Source organism: Haliaeetus albicilla, chromosome 6 (genome assembly GCF_947461875.1).
Source record: "Haliaeetus albicilla chromosome 6, bHalAlb1.1, whole genome shotgun sequence".
NCBI classification, from domain to species: Eukaryota; Metazoa; Chordata; class Aves; order Accipitriformes; family Accipitridae; genus Haliaeetus; species Haliaeetus albicilla.
Window position 1 is genome coordinate 39,684,396 of NC_091488.1, and position 26,961 is coordinate 39,711,356.

Sequence of the window (26,961 nt, forward strand, 5' to 3'; positions counted from 1 at the left end):
TAAAAAACTGGTCAAATTCACGTAATGCCACTAGTTCATGAAAAGCAAAAGGCAAGACATCTGCACCTCTGATGCAGGCCGATGGTTATGTTCCAGTCCCACTGCATACTGCACATACAAAAGCAATTAAATCTTCAAGATATAACAGTGAACTGGAGTAAACTATTAACATTTTCACCGCAGTTCAACAACAGTTGAAGCAACATTGCAGGTACCACAAAAACAGTGGGCTTCAGAGACTTCAGCACGTGTTGAGTAAGGCCAGAACCTACAATTAAAACCCTATTTTGGAACTTGGGAAAATGAAAGAGAAATGCAACAGTTGCACTTTGAAACTTTTCATGATGCCAGGGCTGAAAGTTTTCCGAAAAGTAAGTTTATGTACTTCACAACAGTCCGCAGCTTTAAACACTGTCCTTGCTTTAGATGGAAATGGAGGAGGAGGAAAACAGGGAAATGACATATGGTTCCCCCATCAGAAGGTACAGCATTTTATGTCTCCACAGAACCTCATTAATTCACACCAAACTGTGAAACGGGCTTGTAATTTTTAACACATTTCATAGTTTAGTGCTCCTTAGATAACTGTAATACAAATTTCAGCATTTAAGGTGTATACCTGCTGTAACATGTGTTTATAAAAGCTATATTCTTTCTATGGGAATGAGATATTAGCTCCTATCTGTTAGTGCAAATTAACGAGGTTCTACTGTATACTGCATGTAAATAACAAAAATGGGGGGCGGAGACAGAGGAAGGAGGAGTGCAAATGTCAAAATTATTCAGCCCTAACCCTAATTAGTTTGTTTCTTAAGTTCTCTGGACAGCCAATTTTCAAGCTGCATCAGGTGTACGTAACAGTGAAGTAGAAACACTAAAATGACTTCATTAAAGAGATTGGGGGGGAAACAGGTAAAATCAGTCTTACTTGAATTCTGGTTCGGAAAAGTGACTTGCATTGTCTAAACAGGTAATTAGGTCTGGAAAGAAAAAATGTTAGGTCAAGAGGATGATAAGACGACAAGTTTGAGTATGCTTTTTAAAGTGCACAAAAATATATGTTTGAGCCTTTGTGGCTTAACCAGAAGTCTCAGAATGAAAAAAAACCTACGTTCCTACTAAATTTTCTTGCAACAGATTTTGTATTACAGTAGAACCTTGATAATTTGTCTGAGTAACTGGGAAATCCACTGAGAATGTTAGACAAGAGTAACACTACAAACATTCATTTTTTGTGCAGCTTAATTTATAGCTATACTTCAGAGAACCTGACATATTCAGACATAAACATACTTTTTTTTCACAAAACTAAACAAACTAAACAGGCCTCTGTTTTCAGTATTTAACAGTCCTACAGTACTGAAACCAGGCAGCATAGAGAACAAACATGAGTGCCATGTTACTGGCATCCGTGACTGATACCTCAAATTTTATGTTCAGTCTGCTGTGTATCAGCACATACAGTCCAAAATACTGAGAGAAACGCATCAGAAAACCCACAAAACACAAATTAAAAATGAAAACCCTTTATCTGTTCTTTTTAAGAATTACTTCTATAAAGGGTTTTCTGAAGCCTTTTGCCTTGTGAAGCAGTTGCTGGCAATCCTTCATTTCCTTGTGCACCACGTATGTCACTCACAGTTACAATGAGTGGAAGGAGATGCAAAACAAATACAGCAGCCTCCTTTAGAGGCTAGAATAACAAAAAACATGGGGGGGGGGGGGGGGGAAGTAATCACCAGATTATGTAACTAAAGAGTTGAAGGAGTATAGGAAACTGTCACTGAAATAAAATTTTCCACAAGGTTCATCTGTATAAAATACATACAGTTTGGTAAGAACATTTTTTAGTTATCTGCCACCTTGATTACTACCTGAAAAAATGCATTTCATCCTTTATCTGAAGCAGCTCTTTCATTCTTAAGAGGTAACTGTGATTCTTGCCCTGCTATCCAGGGGTAAGCTTTGATATAATTTCTTTAAAATTACAGCAACTTAAATAATAACTGAACAGTCCCATTTCCTACACAGAAATATCAGGAAGACTGTATTAAAAGTCTTCATTTTTAGAAGTTAATTTGTGAGAACGCAGGAATAAATAAATTAGTTCTGTGTTTTTGCTAGGCAGCTCTAATTTTACCAGCACAGGAAAATTACCAAATAATTATAAATACCCGATTTGTCAGTGGTTGAATAAGCTGCAAGAAATCCACGTCCAGAAGTGTGTGTTCCACTCATGAACTGTACTGTGACTTCATTACTTTTTGAAGTAATTAAACCATCCATTTGAAAGCCAAACCCACAGTATTTTCCTATGGAGAGAAGGAGGAGAACAGACATGGACCAAAACCAACACTGGTAATAATCATCTTTTTTCATTTGCAGCATAAGCTCACATTACTTCTGGCATACATTCAAAAACAAATACATGTGCATGACACTAAATCATGTAGTCAGTGTCCATTTAAAGCAAATGGCAGAGTATGGGTACCACATTTATTTTGCCACTGTCAACAGGTGAGAGTTTCTCACAGCCTTAACATTTGCAAATAAATGTGACCTTATCCCATTCACCTCTAGCCATGCATAACCCTCGCAGTCAGTTCTAAAAGACCATGAGAAATCTGTCAAGGAAAAGGATCAAGTTAGGGCAACGAGAATCATCCACAGAAGCAAAGAGAAGAAAGCCCTTCTCTTCCTTCAGCTGTTGGGGCACTTCTTCCTTGTCAACTATTTCATGGTTTCTGTCAACTGTTTTTCTTACTTTTGGACAACCGCAGGCATGATTCAGTGCACTTTCGCATTAACATACAAGCACATGTGAGTACCATTAACATCAACTACCAGCTGGTTCACTTTCTATTTTGCTGCACCTATAAAACCTAACAGAGGTTCTGCATCTGGATACTTCACTTGCCATCCAAAATGACCAAAATTAATACATTTTAAACTGAGATGCTGCACTCTGCAGATATTGACAATATTTGCCCTATGAAGTCCTAGAATTACTACCAAATGACATTACCTGGATGGATGGATGTTAAACAGGCCCAAGTCAATACAGAATTCTCCAGCTCTACTAACTAGAACCTTTAATAAAATACTGATCAGTTTACTAACCTCTAAGAAAAAATAAAAAATAATCTTCTGTTCTATAGGCTCCCTTGATCATTCAAGGTTGTAAACCATCTATAACCCTATTTAAGATTCAGCAGTGGATAATCCCCAGCAGCAAATGACACTGCATATGTTTCAGTTTTCCGTTCATTTATTTGCTTTCTTGAAAAGTATGCTATTATATCGTAAAATAACAAAAAAGAAGCCAGACTCCCTTCTCAACTAAAGGCAAATCACAGTACTAAAGTAGAGGGAGTGGAATAACACTGCCCTGCAGGAATAGTTCCTAAAAAATATAATACAAAACCAATATAACAAACAAATATAACGTGTATGTCAAATTCCTTTAAAAAGTGAACTGCACTCTCAAATACTAATAAAATTTTAAAAAATTAGAAATACAAATTCCTATCATTATTCAGAGCTTTCTAAATTTTGTTTATTCAGATTTTTTTTTTTAAAGCAAGGGTATTTTCTAAAGAAAAAAAAGAAAATAGATTTTACAATACTTTAATGAAATGTATAATATTATACAAATATAACCGGTTTAAGTAGTGAATTGAGGTAAGGTTATCAGGGAGAGTTACAAAGAAGTTCCCTTTTACCAAGGCTCCACACTGACCCTATGTTTTGCTCTAAGTCATGTTTCAATGATTAATTGCATTCATTATGATAAACTGTATCACTTCTCCAACTACCACTTTTCCTTTTTTTTTTTTTTTTTTTTTCCAAGTTTTGTTTTCAGCCACTGGATCTTGTTACATAATTGTCCAGCACAACACTTCTCTCAGGGTAGGTCAGTCTGTCTTCAAGACACCATTTATCCTCTTCTTTGGGCAAACACCCAGGGCAAGACATTTAAATCTAGCTTGGATAAACTATCCGGTGCTGCTTGCACCGTGGAGATACAGCCTTTGACAAACTGTAGACTGACGCACCTTATGATTCATGGCAAGACATACTTTTGAGACTATAAATCACTTTTCTAACTCTTCCCTGGCCTCTCGCTGGATTTTTAGCAATCTTTTTACAAAGCAGGCACTAGAAATGGGCAAAACATAACTGTCGTGACGCCTCTGTCAATGGTACATGCAAAAGATGTAAAATCACTATTTTGTCTGTACTTATGCATTTAAGAACCCCAAGTGCTTTTGCGCAGCAAAATTATAGCAGGAGAGGGAATTCCCACAGTAGCTTACCTTCTCTGCTCCTATAGATCAGGGCTTACATTGTATGTATTAAATAAGTACACCTGACTGTAGATGCACAGTGATTGGACTGTAATGAAATCTAACACAGAACCCCTTTATAAAACTTAACACCAAGGATTTGAATCTTCTTTTGATTTACTGATAAATATTCAGAAGGCATATTGAGAACAAGCCCTCAAAAGCTTCATTAGAAACCTTCTCTGTTTATGAATGAACTAACCCACTAACAATTCATTTTTTAATCTAATCAGCCAATTTTTAAGTCATTTTGGGTTAAAGCAGGTATCACTGAATTTCAGATTTTATGTAATACATGTATTTTACTGTTAGACCACGTCAGTAGTCTTGAATGGAAAAACTTAGGATAAATCCAGATTTATTCCAAAAAAATTCAGGTCACTGTCCAATCTCTCCAGTGCTTGTTGCTTCAAACATGAACATTCAGGAGTCTGCATCGTCTGTATCCACCACTGTTAATATCACTGTTTGTTCTGTGATTTAATTTATTAAGAGCAGAACAACACACACATTTGCTCAACATACTGTGCTACTACACCAGCTGGGAACAGCTGAAAGTCAAGAGAAACAAATGAAGTAGAAAATTTACTCAAACCCATTAAGTCACTTGTAAAAGTGAATAATAGACTTATCAGAACTGGACATTCCTTGCCATTTAAGGACTTCAGCATTTCCTATTTTGGACCAAGTCTGGCTCAACAGCTCCAAGCACATACTTACTTTCACACACACTTACCTAGGTAACAGTTGGAAAAGAGGGTTAACAAAGCTAACATTCCACTAGCCTCTTTATAAAAAGACTCAGTTTAGTGGGAATGGCATCTGTGTTGCACAAAAAAAATCTTGGTGAAGTAAATCTCTCCCTCTTTCTCCAGATTAAAGCTTTAGGAAAGAAAATAAAATCAATCTGCACAATAACAACCAATTTCAGGGAAGGAAGAATGACAATTCCTTTTCAGTTTTATGCAAAGTAACAACAAGGGTCTTAAAACCCTACATACACCTTGACGTAGATGATAATGTCACACTGCTATCTGAAAAAAAAAACCCTGACTTATATTATAGTCTCTTAAAGAAGACAAAAATTAAACTATGGACATTATCAGAAGATGGGGGATATTTGAACTACACAACTTTTGAAGCCTGACATCCTTTAATACTACCAAGACAAATAGCTCAAATCAGAGCTATTCCATACAAAAAGAAAGGCATTTCAGGTAAGATATATATATATTTACACACACTTTTTTTTACTTTTTTACTTTTTTTTTTTTTTTTAAACGAAGATCCTCATAGTTTTGCAATACTCTCTCCACTGCTACAAGAACTCTGCAAGCTACTGGGAAATGTCTAAGAAAAAAAAACCATTACAACAGAGTTTCCTTTGAGAATCGGAAGAACAAAGATTATTATAGGATCTGTGTTGCATTTACCATCTAGTTATTGTATACACAAACAAAATGTAGGAGGTTCTGCTATCATTACTCATCATTTCTTCAGTACATTCTTAGGATATAGGAATTGTGTCAATATGACAGACATTTACATACGCTTCAGTAACAGTAAACAAAATGCAATTATTTAAGAATAATTACATTAAGAATACACTGGCATTCCAAACAGAGAGTTCATCTGCTGAGCAACATTGGTAAGCATACCTGAAATGAGCACGTCAACAAAGAAAGAGGCAATCAGAGTGCTGTTTTCTTTACCACTTTTATTTTTTATATAGTTACAGTTACACCTGTACTCCCTCCCTGCACTGAAGACCTGTATAGCATACAGGAGAATCTTTCCTTAGCTGAGCTTTCTAGCAGTACCATCAGTTGTAATAGTCAGGTCCCTGATGGCTGTTTTTCTACTGTGGTGAGGTACACACAGCACTCCTCAAAGTTTTGCAGGGCTTCCTTGGTATGAAGCTCAGGAAAAACACAACTCCAATTACACAATTACTAAAATTCCTTTCTTTACCTTATTTGAGATGCCTATAAACACCTCCCTCTTTTCATCATTTCTCATAAGACTCAAAATCCACCCTGCCCAATATCCAACTGAATTATAACAGTTTTCTAGGGCTGTAAAAAAAGAACTTAACTAATACCATACACCTAGTAGTTACTCTATGCTCAGAGCAGGTAAACAAGGAGAAATTTAAAAAGTAACAGAAGTACCAACAATATATCCAAGTTCTATATAAGACAATAGCTTTCAAATACCAATAATAAAAGCTCCTACCTATCTCTGTCCTGGTGGGACCAATCCCATTGTGAACTCTTAAATAACTCGAATGACAAGAATCTGAGTCATCAATATCAAAATCGCCAAATTTGAGCTGAACTCGCTGCCCAGACTTTACACGAATTTCCCATTCACAAACTGTGCTATTGGGAGAGGTCTGTGGGTAGTTTATTGAAGCAAGAGTTCCACTTTCAGGGCCCAGAACAGTGTGTCCACATCCATCACCTACAAAAGAACAAAAATAAATCAGCTATGTGCATTCATCTTCAAAGCTTCACTGGTGATTTAGTCATCCTGGTTTTTAGCAGTGGCATAAGATTTGTTGGGGTTTTAACCATACTAATCATGTTGCAAGAAAACTCCAAGTAAGTTGCATGCAGATGAAATGGCAATTGTGAGAAAATACCATTCAACTAACATTGCCTAACGTTTAGCTTCTCATCATAGGTGACGAGAGAGCTGCTCCAACTTCCTCAACGAGATAAAAATTCATCCATAATGACTTAAAAAATTGCACAGACAGTACAGAAAGTGTCCCTGCTATTTCATGTTCCCTCAACACCTACGTACAGAAGAAAACAGGTTCTGAAAACGAGGGAGAAACCTGACAATAAAACAAGAGCACATCAGTTTTACTGTTGTTACTGTATTCACAACACGACGAAAAAGAACAGAAGTGGAAAGACAATGCACAGAAAATACTCTACTGAAAATAACTGCCAGGTCTGACCATCATCAAACTGCAAGTGCATTGTTTTCTACTGTAACACAATTCTAATGCTGTAATTAATTCTTACAGCTCTTCAGAGAACATGCTCAATTTTTCTGGATTTGTACAACAAACTAAATTATAACTCCAACCTGGAGCCCTCTACCTAATATCTGAGTATTGATTTTAAACAGCAGTAACAATACTAAAGAAGACTGTTTAACAAGTGGAAAAAATAGCACAAATTGCGTATTCTCAAAATCAAATTATAAAGAGCAAACTGATAAATCTATTTACTCAACAGCTAGACATGAATTTCCCCCAGTATGTAGTACAAGAAGTCTAAGAATTTGTGTGTTGTTTTGGAAATAAGACTGTTAACTTTAAGTAACATCCAAAAAAAAGCCTATTTATCGAATTTAGTCCCATGAAATGAGTAGGCCAGGAACAGCACTATCATTTTCAAGATTTGACACTAGAAGGTCCAGAGATCTTTTGAAAGAGATCTGTACACGTTATAAAGCAATCAGGACCTTTCAGGATCTTGAACAAAGTAATGTCAGCAAAAATAGCAAAGACAAAAATCAGATTAGATATGCTGCCAAAAATGTCTTCAACACCACTCCAAATACATTTATTATCTGTAGGTCCATTTTACCCTTCAAAATTCATGCCTTTGTATACAGTTCCCGCCAAGTGATTACAACAGATTTAACATTACGTCAAGATTTCACACTCTAGAAATTCACAATGATCAACATCATTTGTCTTGACAGATGTTTGTTTTGACAGCTAAAAGTGTCAGTCTGAAAGTGTTTCATATTACATATTAATATGTGTAGTTCCTCTACTAAACATGAAAAGGTAAGCTAAGCTTTAGGGACAAAAAATGTACACATATTTAAGAATTCTAACTAAAGTTCAAAATTCTTAAATGTGTTTCATGCAAGACTGAATGGAAAAGTAAGTCCAATGCACTGAAGTGATGTGGGAAAAATACACTGTGGTACTTAACTAGGTCTGATTAATCTGTTTGCAAAGGCACCTAATTTCTAGTAACAAAACCTATTCTCTTTATAATCTGAGCACATTGAAAGATAGCTGCATGTTCTAAAAGCTAAAGTGCTGCTGGTATATACAGAATCACAAACAGATACAAACTGCAGCTTTTTTTCTTGCTAGCAGTCTTGAATCAAAATGATGCATCTTCTTTGGAAAAGGTAACTGGAACAGCTGCTTCAGTAAAAAGTTCTATTTGTAAAGCTGCTGTTTAGCCATGGTTTTTTTCAACCAATTTTAGCAATTTGCTTTAAAACACTTTGTTCCACCCCATGACATATTATTTCCATTTCGGTGACAGCTGATAAACTACTTTCCTAAACTACTGTTGTTCTAATACACAAGACACAATTGTCCAATGTTGCAAAGAGGTAACTTAAACTGTATGTTTTGTGTATCGTTTTAATCCTGGTTTCTTTCCAAGGCATGTTATAAACCTAAGAGCAAGTGAAAGCTTTATTATTCAAAACCTGTATGGCCTTGGTTCACTAGTAAACATTTAATTGCCCGATTCCTTATTAGTCATATGCGTAACAGTCAAGAAAATTACCGATTCCTTTGCTAGTAAACTGGCTATTCGCAAGCAAATACATACATTACAAAATACATGGGACTTACTATAATGAAAACAACAAATATAAACTAGGTCTTTATTCCTGCTGATATTTGTGGCTAGTATTTCAAAACTCTTTATACTGCAGACATATAAAATTAATTTTCAACATAAATAGCAGTTGGTTTTAGGTTATGCCCTAAATAAAAACAATGAGCCAGTTAAGCAGTTCTGTGCTTTTCCTATCCTGTGGGAGAGGTAAGCAACTGTTTAATCATTTACAGATTGAAAATATTACGCAGATACACTAACACAGTGGCCTTTTGAACATGAAATCATAGTACTTTCACCTGTATGGGCAGATACATCGTTCTGAGTGCATTTTAAGGAAAATAAAAACGCTTGCACGATCTACAATACTTTGTAGTTAATTATTTCTCATTTCAATGGGCCCATTATTGCAATGCAGTAACCACACAAATGCTATTTCTTACAAGCAGGAATACCAATAATGGACATGCTTATGTACCTTTGATTCTTGCCCACACTTTTGCACCTTAAGCCTATACTGCTGGAAGTCAAAGACAAAGGAGAGCTTGGGTCTCTCCTTTGACCCAAACTGGACTTAAACTGTAAATTTCTCCACTTGAAAGTAGAAAAGATCATCCCTAATATTCATTTAAACCATCCACTTCACTAGTTTGCTGTTCAGCTGTCTTGAGCATGAAACAATACCAGCACTGTGTTTGTATGATGATCAGGGCACACCTCTGATGAGAAAAGCAAAAGAACTCCAAAAACACTCTTACACATTTAGGTGATCAAATGCAAATAAAAGATCGTAAGTTTTAAAAAGACACTGAGACTTTTCTTTTAAAGACACATCGCTAACAAATGTCAAATTTCCCCTTGTAGGTTGGAACAATCAGCCTTGTTTCTAGTGGCTAGCTAGAAAAACTTTCTAATGTGTCTCACACAATCTAATGGAAGTGCAAATCTCAAATCTCCCTTTTGTTGCAGGCTTTCTTGAAAACGTGAGGAAAAATACTCTTCTAATCTACCCATATTAAAGAACCTGCTCTCAAATCATACTAGAAAGGAATGGAAAGGAAAAAAAGTGCTGAGCTGCATCTACAGCATCATCTTACTATGAAGCCAATTTTTAAAAGTAGCTCACTCTGACTGGACATGTTAGATCTCATTTTGTTGTGTGTTTCACTTAGGTTAGGGATAGCACAAGTGCCAGGCACTTCCTGCCTGAAGAATTTAAAGATTACCATTGCATGTCCAGCATGCAATACGCAGTCTGCCATGGGCAGCAGCACCATTTCAGGAGCTATTTGGAAATTTCTAAAAATCGCACTTCCAGTGAAACTTGCAGAACAATGAAACCTCATTTTATTTTATTGGTATTATAAAAGGATAGTTCTTGAGCTTCTCTATGTAAGTGATACTTCGTCATTTCTGCCAAAGTTGTATAAATACCACTGATCAACTCCAGAGACACATATATACATCCTTTATCAGGGGAACAATCTGCAATACTCAGCAACTTCTCCAAGAAAAAAAGGAAGTACAGTTCTTTGCACTACAGCCACATATATGGGAGCATTAGCTACTTCATTCATTTGGAAGTCATTAGCTAAAGTGCCACAGAATCTTTTGCTTCTGTTAATCTATGTGCATGAGAGTGGAATATCTGAGAACACACAGAAGAGACAGACATCAATTCCTAAATCAATTATGCCTGAATGGGCTGACAACTTCTGTTGTCAGTACACAGCCGACACAAGTCTCTTGCTTTCTTTCAGACCACTGTCACACAACAGACCTACCCTACACTTGCAGAATAGATCAAGCTCTTTGCAGAAACATACACGTTACACCTGACATTTGCTGGAAGGTCTGCAGATGTGCATAGAATTTCATGTGTCCCGAGGAGCATGTTCACAGCAAACATGAATAAGCTCAGCTCTTCACCAAAGCATGTGTTAGAAACATGGGCGCCTCTTAAGAAGCCAGTAGAGGAAAGCAGACTGCTGCTGTCAGGAGAACCATTCATCTCTTCTGCAGGCGCCTTCGAATGCAGTCTGGATGAATTATCCTGACAGATTACATATGAGCCCCGGGCTACGGCACATTGATGTCTGATGCAATCATGCAGATGATTTAAAGTGATTTCTCATACCCAAGTTCTTTACATCAACAAAATACAGAACTTGAACCAACACAAACATACCAAAATCCATTGGATAAGCAGAAAACGTGAAATTCAATAAAATGAGAGGACACTGCACATGCAGGAGTGGGTGCTAAGTGCTCTATTAATACCCACAAAAAAAGATTAATTATTCTTTATAGTCACTCAAGTCAATTAATCAGAACTTTTTCCCCCTGAAATTGGCTGCTGTTAGTGACTGCTAATCTTCTTCTCACTACCAAAACATGTTAAAAATTAATCTTTAAGACTACAGAATGCTTTCCCATTCCTTACTTGGAGAAGAGAGAATGATAAAATAAAGACAATTTAAGATTACAGTCTATAAGGCATAACTGATGCATATCAAAACCCTGATCTCAATTTTAACACGTGGCACTGCCTTTTGAACAGACTCAGTCTAACCACTGTGTTTCCTGAGAAGATTTTACATCTATAAGCTGTGATTTTCTCTAAGTTTGTGTCTACATACAGGATATAATTAAATCTTTCCTAATGAAGCAAAGGTAGAACCAAATCTATTAGAGTTATGTAAGCAAAAAGATATTTTAACTCCAAATACACAACTCCTTCTGATTGAATGCACTACTATAATTTCTTCTCTAATGTTTAGCTCCTGTGCTCTGCATTTCCCGGCTTTTTATCAGTGTGCCACTAAAAGACACTGCATCTACTTTTTGTTTTCCTCAGTGTGGGCAAGAAAGTTTACACAACCAACAAAATAGTTCCATGGATAAGAAACACTGAGGAATTAAGACCACAGAGACATCAAATTCTAAATAGCTTTTTCAGGTATTTTCAAATGCCCTTATTTGTATCCTCCAAACTCATTGCTGTTTCCAGCAAAATCCATAGAACTATGTTCTTCAGGAAGGAATCCGCTCCTCTGTCAGAATTAATTTTCTTAACAAGCCAACAAGCACGGAGTCCACCTTCATCTTTACGCCATTTATTTGCCTCAGTAAAACACTGGTTTGAGCATTTCATCCCATTACAGATGTTTCACAACATAAAATACCTCACGCTTCCACAAGGGAGGCCATAGCTCAATAAACACTTGAAGGCACTTCAAATTAGTGCAGCCACAGACAAAAGCAAGCCTTGTCTGCCTCTTGCTTTCGGCCACTTGTTCTCACACCCTTCCTGGTACTGGAGGAAAACACTTCTGCAGCCACATGGTAAACTAGACCAGGGACTTGAGAAAAAAATAGCTGTTAGTTTTAACCTAGAGCAATCCCCTAATTTATTTTAGTGTGCACATGCAGCAGTGCCTTCCCTGACAGAGGGGCAGGACAGTTGAGAGTAGGGAAACACCAGCAACTGCTGCTTTCACCAGCACTGCCAGCCTGGGTTTTCATTTTAAACAACCTTAAATCCCAACCAGAAGTGCAGACACCATCCCTTCCCCTGGGAAGACCAGTCACACAAGAGTAGCGCACAGGCTTCAGGAACTGAACTGGCTTAAGACAAACCAGCGCCCCTACCCATTCCCACAGCAAGTGTTAAGATTTCAGCCAACTCACCTCTCTAAGGCAGCTCATTGTGCAACTGCCAGTGGTAGGGGCAAGGAAAGGAAGGCAGGTGGGATTATGGTTGTCTCAGCTGGGATTGATATACTTGCTGTGGGGCACCCTTAAAAGGGTAATGAAACTCTGGGTTGAGGTTTAACAAAGATAAGAACATGACAAAAGGTAAAGCACAATAAGCGTTTTGCCTTTCCAAATGTTGGCAGCTCAGTGGTGGCGGAGAGAGACAGAGGCTGATTCTTGCTCTTACAGCAAAAGTACAAAATTTAAGACAGCATTACAACAAAATTTTACTGTTTTCATTTAAAACGCTAGCCACATGCTGGGCTAGTGGTAATTAGCACTTTATTATTTTCATCTGTACACACAGCTTTTCAATCACCATCTCTGGAAATGCAGCTTTCAGCCACTGCATTTTACACAAAAGAGTAACACTTAGCCTCGCTAAATTTAACATCAAAAATATGGTAACATTTTAAAACAAATTATCTCAAATTATTAAATCATCAGAGCAGGTAAGACATTTGCTTCTTCTGCTTTCATGTACTAGCCAAACTGACTACTCAAAAGAACAGAAAAGAAAGATCAGCTGTATGACTGTGTTGCAGAGCTTTTGCTTACCGATGTCAGGGGAATGATGTGAGTAAGTCCCCAGGGACAGCTATGACTTGCTTAAATAGTACACAGGCAAAAGCAGCCTACAAAGACAGGCTAGCCATGGTGAAAAGTGGTTTACATGAGGACTCTGTAAGAGGGCTATGCGTTCAATGATACATAATGCAGAAGCCCTCCTGATCCGCTGCCTATGCTGAATCATAGTGGCAGTTCATGTTGTATGGTGTCTTTTGCCTAGCACATGCAGCTCACCCACTTCCCAAGACATATCATTTACTTAGCATCTGCACCAACACTTTCATAAAAATAAACACTGTTGCGCTTCAGTGCTCTAAGTGCTACACAGCAGAAACACAGCTGATGAAGGAAATGAAAAATAACACACAGATCGTCACGCAAAACTCTATGAGAATAAGCACTAGTCATGGTCAGAACAGGCTTCAAATCTCTTCTAAGGTCTTCAAACTCCTCACCACACCAGGACCAACTGAAATTTCACAAGTCTTACATATGTCAACAAAGAAGCAAAAAAATCTCAAGTCATACCAGTAATTCACATGCTAAATTAACACTAGTAATCTTTTTCTCTGTTCCATTATTAGTTCATAAATGAGACCACAGGGCCTATGCTGCAGACCCACAGTGGCATACATTGATCTAAATACCACCCGCTGCTGTACCGTATTGCCTTTTATAATAGCTGCAACTTCCCGTCCTGCCTACTGCCGGTGCTTATCGTACTCTTGTTAAGCTGTACTGCAGTTTTATACCCAGGTTACCACGCTATCTGCTTTTTACTGAGTAAGGGTGTGGGTCAACAGGGGTCTAACAATCACTGCAGCCTGCACAATGGAGAGGATGCAAGGTAGGGACAGGGAGGAGAGGGTGAGACAGCAGCAGCCAGTGGTAAAAATCATGTTTGGCTACCGTGGAATCAACAGAAGCCGGCAGGAAGGAAGCTGATGGTTCGGGTACCTGAACAAAAAACAGTGGGGCATCTAGAGGCTTTCAGAAAGAAAACCTAAGAAAACCACTGCAATTATTTGCACCCTGTAGCTGCACCAAGACCAGTAACTTTAAATATCAGTTTCTAACCCTCTTTAAAGTTTGTCATCCAACTGATGAAACAGTAACACTCCACATCTCTACACCGGTATTTCCTTCTGCCGGTGCAGGTGACATACAGCATCATCTTAGTTTCTAACACTCATTTTCAACTCCAATTTCAAAATTACGATGGGCACTGTTTGGGCTTTTCCCGTTGTGAACAACATGGCTTCATTCTAGTGTCATGAAATATAATACACGTTCTGTTCTAAAAGGTAATTCATTCCTAATTTTGCGTTGTAGATATTCCCTTAAAAGGAAGGTATTTTCACACTTGTGACCCACTATGAATACAATCAATAAAACAAACATTATGTACTACTGAAAAATAAGATGATTAAGTAGGAAGATGACAGTAAATTTACATACTTTAGTCACTGGTTTTTAACTGCCGAAATTATCACAGAAGTATAGCAAGAACATATAGGAAGTCAGTAGTGTCTTAAGCTCCATTAAAAACTATCTGTGACCTTTGAAATTGCCCATCAGCTTTGCTGTAACTTCTTCAGAGCAAGAAGAAAAGGATGCCTTGTGTTACAGAGCCGGAGATATTGAAAACAGCTCTAAAAATGAAGAGATAAAGTAATGAAAATGCTTTATTTGATGTTTTCAAATATACTTGAGAAAAAGATAAAAACTGATCACCACTGGACTTCGTATCTAAGTGTTCAAAAGCATTAAATTTAATGCATCTCTCTTTCCACCCTTGTGGTAATAGACATATTTTGACACCTGTATACAACGGCATAAAAATAGAAATTAACAGATAATGTGGTTCAGGTCTTCCTGGTTTTGCAAAACTTATGGATTTGTAAAAGAAAAATTAAGCACCAGTGGCTTCTTTCCACCACACTGAACAAGGCAAGATGTTTTTCCCACATCTTAACCATTTTGGGGCAAAGTTAAAATGACCAGATATGTATTTAACTGGCTACAGTCCTGCTAAAGGTGCAACAGCTGCCAACTCTGAAAACCTTTGTGGACTTGCTGGCAAACATACGTGTACAACATACTCCACATACATGCTAGATCACTGCAGTAAACTATCCTCTCAGACTCAAAATCTCCTAACTCTGAGAAGTAACCAAGTAAAATGGCACCATTGTAATTCACCTTCTGTTTCCACTGCCTTCCTAATTCAACTTTCCACTCAAGATACTGAGGATCTTTCACCTGCCTCGTTCCTGTGGGGTTTCTCTATACAAAAAACATTTACATCCAAGCAGCTATACAAGTTGCTTGTCTTGCCAGCTCTAATTAATATGTCACTTTAGTTTCGCCTCAATATAAAACTAAAAGTGCAAAAATAGGATGTATAAAGAGAACTGTGACAAAACTGCTAAAACAGTTCAGTGTTTCTATCCCCCTCCCTCAATATCTGAAGCTGCAACTGGGCACCGAAACAACTACTACTTCTACTCCAAGAAACAGCAGTTGAGAGACCTGAAAAGATTTCCTCTTCACAGTTAAGCAACATTTGAGGTCTTAGGACCACCCAATCTAAGTCTGGGAAAACCACAAGTGGATCACTGAATACAAGGAGAAAATGGCATTTAGGGATGAAAAGTAAATTAAACTTTTGCAAATCTGGAATAATTTTACAAAATATTTATTTATAAGCTTTGTTTAAATGCCAGACCAAGATCAACAGTATTAGTGTAATATTACTGACAGCATCACACTGGGCAGCTTTTACAACCATCATCTTTTTTGAAACCAGGACAGACGAGTTATCTGCTAACAACCTTTTACAGAAGCATACCAAGTTTTTCCAAGTTCCCTTTTCCACCACTAATAACATTCCTCAAGGATGTATCAAATGGTTATCTCCCACAGCACTTCAAGTAAAGAACCAAGAAAATCAGTATATTGTTTGAAGAAATGGTTCTATCAGAAAAACCACTGTGGGAGAGAAAAGTTTAAAAAGAGAATCCATGAGGCATCATGCACAGTACATCAAATTTCAGCAAGACTGATGATCCAAAGATCAGTAGCTGGCAGGATTATCATTCTGATGAATACTATACCAACCCTGGATGACAAAAGCTCCTCCTTGAACTAAAAGTAAATTTGGAAAGAACTTCAAAAATCTGGGAGGGAGGTTTAGAGGGGGGATTAACAAGGGAAGTTATGAAGTCGGGAGAAGAGTGTTTAATAAAGTATATAGATGATCTGACCATTGATTTTATTTTCATTTTTCAGTATGTAAACGACACATAATCTCTGGGATATGGTTAATAAGGTAGTAGTCTCCTGTGATTTTGCTGGAGCTGAATTGAGTTTTCACATAATAAAGAATGCAGGAATGCTAAAATGTAATACATTTATTTAAAACTTTTACTGAACAATGGAAAACATTAACAAAAACAAAGATATCCACACAGAACAGAAAAAAAAAAAACTGAAAATATCTTCTTTTTTTTTTATACTACAATTAACAAAACTGATGTAATGCAGTCTTGCCAATGAAAGGCAAACTTTGGCATAAAGCAAGCACTGGAAAAATATTTCTTAAAAAAAAAATAAAAAACAACAACACAACAACAGAACACACACACACACACACAACCAACCTACCAAACAAGACAACCTCCAGACTTTACCTCTGAAAAAGGAAAAAGTGTCAAGTTTGAACCTCTCTGATCCTAATTTATAGGTCATTTTACAGAAAGGTGGATTCACACTATTGAAGACCAAAAGGGCTCTTTTAAATATGATTTCTTGTATATCACAACTACTTACAGCTGGCTAGTCACAATTCTAACCACAGGGAATTTAGGATATTACATTAAATTTAACTTTCCAGAACGTTTTCATGCTTGATTTAAAGGTATCTCGAGAGAGACAATTTTTAACTACTTCTAAAGCTAGCATGCTTTAAACACTTGGAGAGGATAACAAACAAACAAAAAAACCCCACCAAAGCAACTGTTTCTAAGATATTCTTAAAAAATACACCTACTTTATTTATGGCATATGGGTGAATTCCTTATTATTCAATACTACTGTTGCCAAGAATGACACAACTAAGTTCATAAACTTTATTCAGCTTACACAAAAACACTTACTAACGCAACAACTATGTATGCTATCGTAACAATGGTGCAGAACTGGAACTTTCCTAATTGTGTTACCCTTCAAAAACAAGATGCATGGAATTTCTACTAATAGGACAGAAGTTCACTCAGTCGAAAACCTGAAACTTAATACTTTCAGTAAGGTACTCAGAACAGAGGTTCTTAAGATCAGCAGTCAAATAATTTTAAGAAAATAATGACTACCTGAGTCAAAATGCAGAACATCTATCGTACACAGAGACCAGTGAACAGGCCAAAACATCCTCTTCATGTAAGCAAAAATTAAAAGCAAGCACATCTGACAAGTACATATTCAGCCTCCATTTACACATATTCTGCTTCCAGGAATCCTTCTTCTTCAAAAGGATTTACCTTATCAAAACAATTGCCAGTAGCTGCTAAGAATCCTTGCACTTCTAATGGTTCATGCACTTAGTATTATATTGTACATTGCTACTGTAAATGTATTTCAAATGTTTTATAGCTAGGGAGGTCAACTCAAATCACAATCTCACTGCAAACTTGCAAGGAAATATTTAGAAGTATGAGTTGTCACTTACTGTCAAAGATAAACACTGATGTGCTTGATTTTCAGGGTGCAACTAATGTCACTAAAGTCAAAGAGATAACTAACCACTGAGCTTCAGCACCCATCAGCTGTTTACAGACTGCTAACTCACGGTAAATTATTTTTATTCCAGTATTTGCAGAGAAAAAATAATCTAACCCAAACAGAACTGACAACTATAAACATAGAGATTTTTGTAAGAAATGCCAACACGAAGCATCCAAATGCCATAACCATTATCAACTGCCTGTGTATCAATTCCAAGATCCAACTGATTGAAATTACTGAGATACCAGTAGCTAAACAGGTATGAACTATCTGCCTTAAATTCATTTTTTAAGAGTTTAGCAACCATAAAGAAATGTTATCCTTTTACAACTCTTCACCAAGGGAAACTAAGTGGTGATGCAGGGCAACAGCAGAAATTACATGCCCAAAAATAAACAGCACAGGTTAAACATTTCTTACTCATCCAAGGGTCGGTGTTTGTTTTCTTTTTCAAACACTAGACAAAGAATTCTTCAAACAAAAACTATTTTCAAAATTAATGCTATTCTGTGGTCCAAATGTCAAATCACTATCACACTTTCAAGTATAATTTTTAATCCAAATAACATAAAAAGTGTTCAAATATAAAGCAACAAGCTCAAATAGAACATGAATAGCACAGCTCAAGCTGTTTGCCTCAAATAATGGAAGGCAAAGCATGAAGCTTAGCAAAATCTGGTATTTCACAGTCTTACCACATTAATGAACAGGCTTCACAGACAATAACCCACCACTCTGTATAAAAAACAGCACTAGAAATTTTACAGATCCTACTTTAACACAAGTCCCTACCTGGCCTTTTACATTAACATTACTACTGCTCCTCCCCGCCCCCCATCCTCCCTAACTTCAGTTTAGTAACAAATCCACAGTCTATGCTTGGGCAATCATTTAAACTATACACCATTTAAAACAAAGGACCTCGGATGTTCCATAATATTTGATTAAAAAATTAATCTAAAAGCAACTCTTAACCAGAAAATGCAGGAGGAGAGGGAAATCCTTTGACTACAAAACAAATTCCAGGTAATCCCAACTGCTTCCCCAAAGCACGGGGTGCAGCTATAAAAGTGGGGGTGGCACGCAGTAGCTTATTTAAAAACCTTTCAAAATACGGATAAAATAACCAATATAGAAACATTTGCCAAAACGTTGAGCAGCAATTCCAACAAGGATTGCATTTGTACTGATGATTATCTGAGCTATCAAAGCTGATGCATTCAAGGCAGCACTTAACTAGCTGATGACTGAAATGATACAGAACAGCAGTGATCACATTAAAAATCTAATGCATCATTTCCCAGAGCATAAAGCAGGTGGCAGAATTGCAGAAAAGGAGACCGATTATTTTTCTCTTACGTGAATAACATTCCTCCAAATCTTGAAAGCTGAACATCTCCGTTCAGTAGCAGGAAAATAATTTTCCTAAAGACTGCACTAATATGCTAGGAGGTCACTGGCTCGAGATGCACACGGTAATAGCATACAAGCTTCTGAAAGAACATTTATGCTACATTTCTAACACTAGCTCAGATACTTGATATTTATAGCCGTGTACACACACACACACATATATATATAAAAAACCAATGTGCACTGTACTGCTTAAATCCAAAGCAAAATGCAATACATTCTGGGATCAAGTATGAGAACTCTAAGAGTTTCTTTAGAGGAGTGGACTGGGCTAGCACAACCTCAAAAGGCCCCCAAAGATGGAGCTGGGCTCAACAGAATCAGTACCGCAAGGCAACCTCACAGAAAGGACAGCTCTGCAGAACACATGTATGTACCTTCTGCCCAGCAGACCCACTTAACCTCTTTGAATAAGGTTCAGTAACTGGAGGAGGGAAAAAAACGTTGCTGAGATTCTTGTTTTCAAAAGCAAAGAATTTTCACCATTTTTAGGTCTATACTTCCAACACCAGCTCACTTCCCCCCAGGAACAGCATTCCTCCACACAATTCTCTAGAGCACTGCTCCTCCTCACTACATCTATCTTCAAGGTGCAATGCTGGGAAGTGAAAAAGAGCATCAGAAAACCTGAATCAGCAGACATGTCAGCTAAGCCTGGCAGAACTTTAAGCCCCGGTCTTGAAAAATTCTTCCATACTTCTCAGCACAAGGATGGAGATTTGCCTCAGCACTCCTGCCTACATGGTACCAAATCCCTGAATCCTCAAGAGTCTGTATTCTGCACAATTGCATCTTCAAAGCACTCTGCATTCCTAAGTAAAACTGTCCTATTAGCAAAACCAAATAGTTCAATAGAGCACTGCCCTCTCTATCATAAAACACTTATTCTAATGTTAATCTGGAGGATAATAAATCTCTCATCCAAAGAGCTGGGGGTCTTTTGAATCAGAACAATTCCTTATGGGTTTAGCTGTGACTCTCTTCCTCCTAGACGAGCCCAGCCAAGGACAATGGATACAAAGGGCAATGAGACACCACCCAGTCTAATTTAGCAAGAGTAGAAAATGGCACTTGTACAAAGGGCAACACATGGCAATTGCTCATATGTGGTAGTCCGTTATATTCACATGCCAGGAGCTCTGCATAGCAGGAAAAAGACACCTGCAATGGGCTACCTTGGCAGCTGGAATCTCTGTCAGGCCCCTGTTCAGAAGGAAAGCATCTCTTCCAGGACATCTAAGGAAAAGCTACAGCCTGTCTCCCTCTCCCCCACTCTTGCCCAGCTGATGGATATGTAGTTAGAGCCACCTCCTCTGTGCCCGCTTCTTTCTCCCCAAATCAAGCCACCTCTCTTCCAAACCTGTGGTTGGAGGACACTGTTAGATCCTTTCACGCTTGAAGTTCACAACTGGAAAGTTATCTTAGTGACCAAAAGGGAAAGACAGTTATTTCCAAGTCTGAAACAAAAGTTTAAGGAAACAAAGTTCACAAAATCACACAGCTAGTTCTAGTCTTCCCACCTGTCCCGTGAAATTCTGAACTCAGCATACTGCAAGCAAAATGCAGCAACTTTGGTGACAAAAGGCACCGAGACACCCCTGCACAGTAAGTGGCCAGGAAGTCACAACAGTCACTACAGTTGTTTGTTTCAGCCACCAACATCTGAATGATCATGAAGTATTTCAGATCCTACTGAAAGGCAGAGGCTAGGCTGATGGATCAGCGTGCGCCTAATTCTGGACTGACCACAGTCAAAGCCACTATTGTCTACTGCCTTGCTGGATGGACAAGCAGAGGTGAGACCAGGAGTGCTGCGGAGAGAAGGGGAGGGCACACAGAGGGACTGAAGAGGGACAGGGAACACACAACAGATCCAGAAATGCTGCAGTTCAATCACATAACTAAAGGCCATGGAAAACCATTTCATTAGGCTCAATGTACACAGAGCCATTAGTTCTTTCACTTAGCTTTTCAGATCATGGTAACTCAGCATCATACATTCAAAAATTCTTTTCTTCTGCTACACTGAAGCAAACATTTTTAAGCTACAGCAATGAATCACTTGTACTTTCTTCAATGAGGTTTGAGTATATAACAATATCCTTATGGGTTGGTATTTGTTTAGAACAAAATGCAGCAATCATATTCAAAAACAAGCATCCAGAGTTAAAGAAAAAAAAAATTTAAGAAAAAGTTGCAAACAAATCTGCTTCAAATCACTTGGGTACCCCCTTCGGAAACCCAAAGTTTATTTTTAACTTAAGGCTTTATTCCAGTTTCATATGCAAACCAGTACCCACTAGAAATCCCAAGAGATGACTACCAAACTACACGTGTGATAACAAAGTTCTTGCTCCACAGACCCTACAATCTTCATACCTTCAAAATAACTGAGACATTACTCAACTCCTATTTTGATGAAAGCTAAGCAACCATTTCCCTCTTAGCTGTTTTATAATGTTTCTCTACATCCAAATAAAGGTTAAACTTAACTAGCAAACAGGCCATATTGAATTTATGTCAATAGCTGAACATCTGTTAAGAGCACTGTTTCTCAAAATGCAATCCACAAAGAGCAGGAAGCTTATATAGTGCTGGCTTGCTTTCATTCACACCTGCTTAATTACATGAAAAACTACTAAAACACTTTAAGTATTTTTCAAATATCAATTTCCTTCCAACCAGGAGCTAGAGTCACTACAGAACTGTTTCAAAATCAGAAGAGCTGACTTGCACATAGGTTGGACAGTCCCCGATACATGCAACTGTATGAAAGGCAGCACTGGGTACTTTTCTGTTGGCGCCTTTTTCAGTGTTTCTGAAAGTGTTCAATCTCATACAAAATGCTCATATTTTCCAATACAGCAAGACACTCAAGCTCAAGACCTTGACCAAAGAATGTTGAATTACATACATGGAGTGATTTTCAATATGATAGACTGAAAAAAATCCCACCCAAATCCTACAAGATAATACAAGTGAAAAACATATTCACCACAGCAGTACCTGCACTTTTTCATTCCTCAGTTTGCAGCTATCTGGAAGGGGAAGAGAAGAACACCTGACCCAATATTCAAAACAAGTTTCACATTGACCAAAACCATATTTCTATTTTTAAATCAGTTCATACTAGGGAGGTGCTCTACAGAAAAGCATGTGAGAAACAAAAACACTCTATCTTCAGAACAGGATTTAAATACCACAGTATGCAAGGCTTAGAGCTGCTGAACAGTGGAAAAGAAAATGTTGCTTATTAACACAGGATCAACCTCCGTAACATAACAAATGAGGCTAGGTTCCTACATAGTATCCCTTACAGTGTTTTTGTAAAAGAGCTTAAAAGCAACTTTAACTGTGGAATTTCCTAAGCCTTGGGTACTTTCATTGGCCATCAACATATTCTCTTAGAAGCCTGTGAATCTATTTAATACATTAATTTATTAATAGCTTTATGCAGACCCTTCATGAGCAAGACAGCAATTTCATTTCTGTATAGGACTCCTTACCCAAATTAGAACTATGCCAGCATTTAAAGATACAAGATATGGGCTCCCTAACCTTCTCTGGAATAAGATAAATGAAAATATTTTGGCAAGGAAACAGTCCTTCACAAGCAGAACTTTTCTTAGAAGCTCCAACAGTTTCTCATACTGAAGAGCATTGTATTCAACAACACCAGAGACTCTAACCTTAAAACAGGCTCTGCTTTTTGTTACCAAATAAAATGAAGCTTGTCAATAAAGAGGTTCCCCTCCTGCTCAAAAGCGAGACTTCTGTGCAAACTTCAAGCATTAAACTAGAGGGACACTGTAAACTGAAATCCTGGGTAGGAGCTCTTCAGCCATTTCTCAGAGTACAGTAAGATAAAGCGAAGAGCATACCTAAAAGCCTGTTGTCCACGCAGTCCCACTTCTTGCTGCATGGTCCCCACCCCCTCTAGCACACCTCTGACCACTCATCTGAGCCAATTCAATTCAATAATCTGGAGGAAAATTATGACTCTTCCTCCTCACTTTCCCCCCTCCCCCCCACCCACCCAATTATTTCAGTTTTCTCCTAGAATAACAAAATCAGTCTGCTCACCAAAAGGTCAGACAAGTGTCAGGTCAGCACAAGGATTTAGAGAGTGATGCTCCCACAGCACGAACTAACACCTTGCTGCTGCCTGACTCACTCAGCAGCAGCCTTCAAAAGACTAAATGGTAAAATTGCCCAATTTCCTCTCAAAAGCAAATGGGTCTTCTCCTCCTCCGTTATAAACAGAAACAAAACAAAACCAGGTATGCCAAATGCTTATTAGCATTAGCTTTGTATGCGTACAGGAACATATTTAAAATTAAATGCAATTAGCTGGAAATAAGATGAAAAGGTAAGTCGACATGACTAGCTTGCTCTACGAATGCATCTCTGACCTTTTTCCATTCAAAAAATTAATTAAAATGTATGCTTAACAGTACAGTGCATATATTTCCTATTCCCTTTGTGCATTTAAATGCAGCATTTGTGATATTCAAATACATTTCCGTCTCTCTTTGAGATGTACAGAAAGTTATGTGAAAACAGAGTTGAATTCCCGAAATGAAACAAGACCAGTGCAAGAAGCAAGCGGAATTGAAAACCATAAAACTTCTCTTCTCAACCCCTGTATTCACAGACGCGAAAGTTTCAAGATGCTGTCAAAACATTCACTCCCACCACTTTCTCCCAAGCATATGATCAAAGTGACAGTTACTGTGGCATCCTCTGATCTCCTGCCATGAAGTGACCAAACTGTGCCTCGTAATTTTTAAAGTGCTAAAGCCTAATCAGTAATTCCAGCCGGGGAGGAGAAATCTCGCCGATTACTCTAAACAAAACAAAACACCGCCTCTCCCACATTCCAGACTCTCACCCCTATATACGCTTCTACATACTCTCGGGCGCGGTAAGTTTATTTGCAGAGCACGCAGAATCTCCCCGTTACCCGCCTCCCACCACCTCACACAGAGCCTGCGGAGGAGAAGCCCGGGGGTCACTCGCGGCTCGGGCAGCCTCCCCCAGGCTCGGGACGTCGTTCAAGGCGACAAACCCCAGCAGACCCTCCGCCTTCGGACTGCCCCTGTGCTCCCCCAGCCACCTCCACAGCCCAGCGTCTCCCTCCCCCGTCCCCTCGGTCGCGCCCCGCCCGGCTGAACCCACCCCCACTCCCCCTGGGGCCGGAGCTGGGGGGGGGGGGGGGGGGGGGGGCGGCGGCCCAGGCCCGGCAAACCGCCCCCGCACTTGGGGGGCGTGGGGGCCGCCTGAGGGAGCCCCTGCGCTCCCCGACGGGACGAGCACCCCATGGGGGAGTGGAGGGGGGGGGGGAGCGGCGACGAAGACAAGGGGGTTTCCAAGAACGGGGCTCTTCTTTCGCCCTTTGTTGCCCAGAGAGGGGGCAGAGCTCGGGGCGTGGGGCCACATGCCGGGCGGGAGACCGGAGGCGGGGGCTCCCTCTCCCCGCAGCCCACTGCCGGAGGGCTGGTTTCCCTCACCCTCCCGGCCGCCTCCCCTCTCCCCGGCCGCCGGGCTGCGGGGCCCGCCCGCTCGCTCTCGCACCCACCTTTCTGCGCCCGGGTGCCCGGCGGCAGCGGCAGCAGCAGCAGCAGGAGGAGGAGGAGGAGGAGGAGGCGGCTGAGGCGGAGCAGAGGGGCCGCCTGCCGGGTCCCCGCGGGGAGCGGCCGCCCCGGGCTCACCATGCCCCGCGGCGTGGCCAGCGCGGCCGGCAGTCCGAGGGCATCGCGGGCTGCGGGGCGGCCGGGCCGGGCCGGGCCGCGTCTCTGCCCTGCGCCCCGCGGCCGCCGGCGGGACGCGCCTGCGAGCCAGCCAGCCAGCGCGCGCCGCCAACCGCCCCCTGCAACCGGCCCAACCGCTTCCGGGTGCGCGGCGCGGCCCCCGCCGGCGGCGGCGGCGGCCGAGGGGCTGCTCCGCTTCCTGCTGCCGCCCCCCGCGGGCCGCCGAGAGGCAGCCCCAGGCGCCGGGGGAAGCCGCGGGGTCCCGTCCCCGTCCCCCTCCCCGTCCAACCGCGCCCGGGGCGCTGCGGGGGCGTGCGGGGCGGGGGCGGCGCCTCCGGGCCGGCCTGCTCGGGGTTAACGGCCCCGACAGTGAGTCCCTGCGGGCGTCAGCCCCCCTGAATTTCCTCGGTGTTCCACCTCCGGCCTCCTTGCCGAGAATATTTCACTTTTTTTTTTCCCCAAAGTAGAGATGAAGTGAGGCAAAATTGCCTGGAAGAACAAAACTCCTTGGAAACACGAGTACGGCTGTCGCTAACAGAAGAGGATAAACTGGTGTCATAGACCTCCGCACGCAAATGCTAATTCAGCTCTCGAAAAGCGAGGGATTGGCTACGAAGTCCCAAGCCACTGCAGTTTTAGTTCTCGTCATCTAGCGTTTAGAACATTTACAGTGTGCCATCGGAGAGGCTTGCTTTAGGAGGCTGAATTCACCCGTGGGGAATAGATACTTTAAAAAAAAAGTAACTTTGAAGTCTTACAACAAGAAGGCAAAATAGCACATTTACAGAGGCTTACAGTAGCTGTTATTGCACTGAATTAGTTCCCCTCAGTTGTCAAGAAAGCATATTTGCGGGGGGAAAGCACCCTAAGCGCCGGTAGGATCAAAGAATCACCTTTGTAATACCATCATCATCATCATGGAAGGGAGCACCTTGTTACATATTTTTCAGTGGTAGATAAAAGGAATGTAACTTTCAGATGCTGACGAAACGTTATCGTGCCCATGCTCCCACAGCTGCAGTCCCAGCCCGGCTTCCTCCCAGCAAGCTTGGAGAGACGAGAGGAAGGGTGGGAGCGGCACCCACACAAACATCATTTCACATTTCTTTCAGCTTCACCATTGAAGCCTTCTCAGCCCTCCACTGACCACACTCACTCTCACCACAAAGCAGAAGGCACGTGGGACTCCACAGCTTCCAAAGATTATCCTCTCTGCCAGTACAGGCCTCATGGTTCATCCTTTCTGCTGTGGGGCTGTTGCAAGTCAACCCCGTGTCCTGGTGGTATCCGGCTCCAGCGGTTCCACTGCAGAAAGTGTCTTAAGGAAGAAATTGTTCTCCACTTCCTCTCCCGAACAGCCCTGTGAAACAGATACTGCTTTCCCGGCCAGTGGTGTCCCGTGCTGACTCCACCAAAATGGCAGGAAAAGCATCTCGGGAGTCGGTCTTACCTAACCCACAGAGTTGCTTGAAGAACTATTTAGATGATGTTTACTAATTGTTTTAACATTACTGTTCCGTGTTAAGATGCTGAAAACTGAACTATGTCCAAGTCTATGCTCAGGGTTTATTAAGGCTTTTTTCACAAAGAAACATGCAGAGCATTATCTCTCCTTCCTTGAGCATATCAACCATACCACTTGTGCCAAGTCATAGAAGAATCCAGGATAGATGTGGTTGCTCAGACTACAGAGAGCAAAATTTTGATGCACATTTTTTGCTTGTTTGGCTCACA

General features: G+C 40.0%; 1 protein-coding gene across 3 annotated transcripts in view; it reads right to left on the minus strand.

The window, feature by feature from the left end:
• The window catches only part of DCBLD2 (discoidin, CUB and LCCL domain containing 2), a 252,071-nt gene that overhangs the window by 21,496 nt on the left and 203,614 nt on the right, over positions 1-26,961 (minus strand). Inside the window, exons 1-4 of one of the 3 annotated variants that reach the window (XM_069785703.1) lie at positions 26,390-26,603; positions 6,582-6,809; positions 2,175-2,312; positions 929-980 (exon numbers count right to left, since the gene is read on the minus strand). In XM_069785703.1, coding sequence (XP_069641804.1) covers positions 929-980; positions 2,175-2,312; positions 6,582-6,809; positions 26,390-26,465 — 494 coding nt within the window. In that variant the 5' untranslated portion in view covers positions 26,466-26,603. Of the gene's footprint in view, positions 1-928; positions 981-2,174; positions 2,313-6,581; positions 6,810-25,055; positions 25,393-26,389; positions 26,604-26,961 lie in introns of those variants that run through there. The other 2 variants (XM_069785702.1, XM_069785704.1) reach the window with 2 other exon arrangements.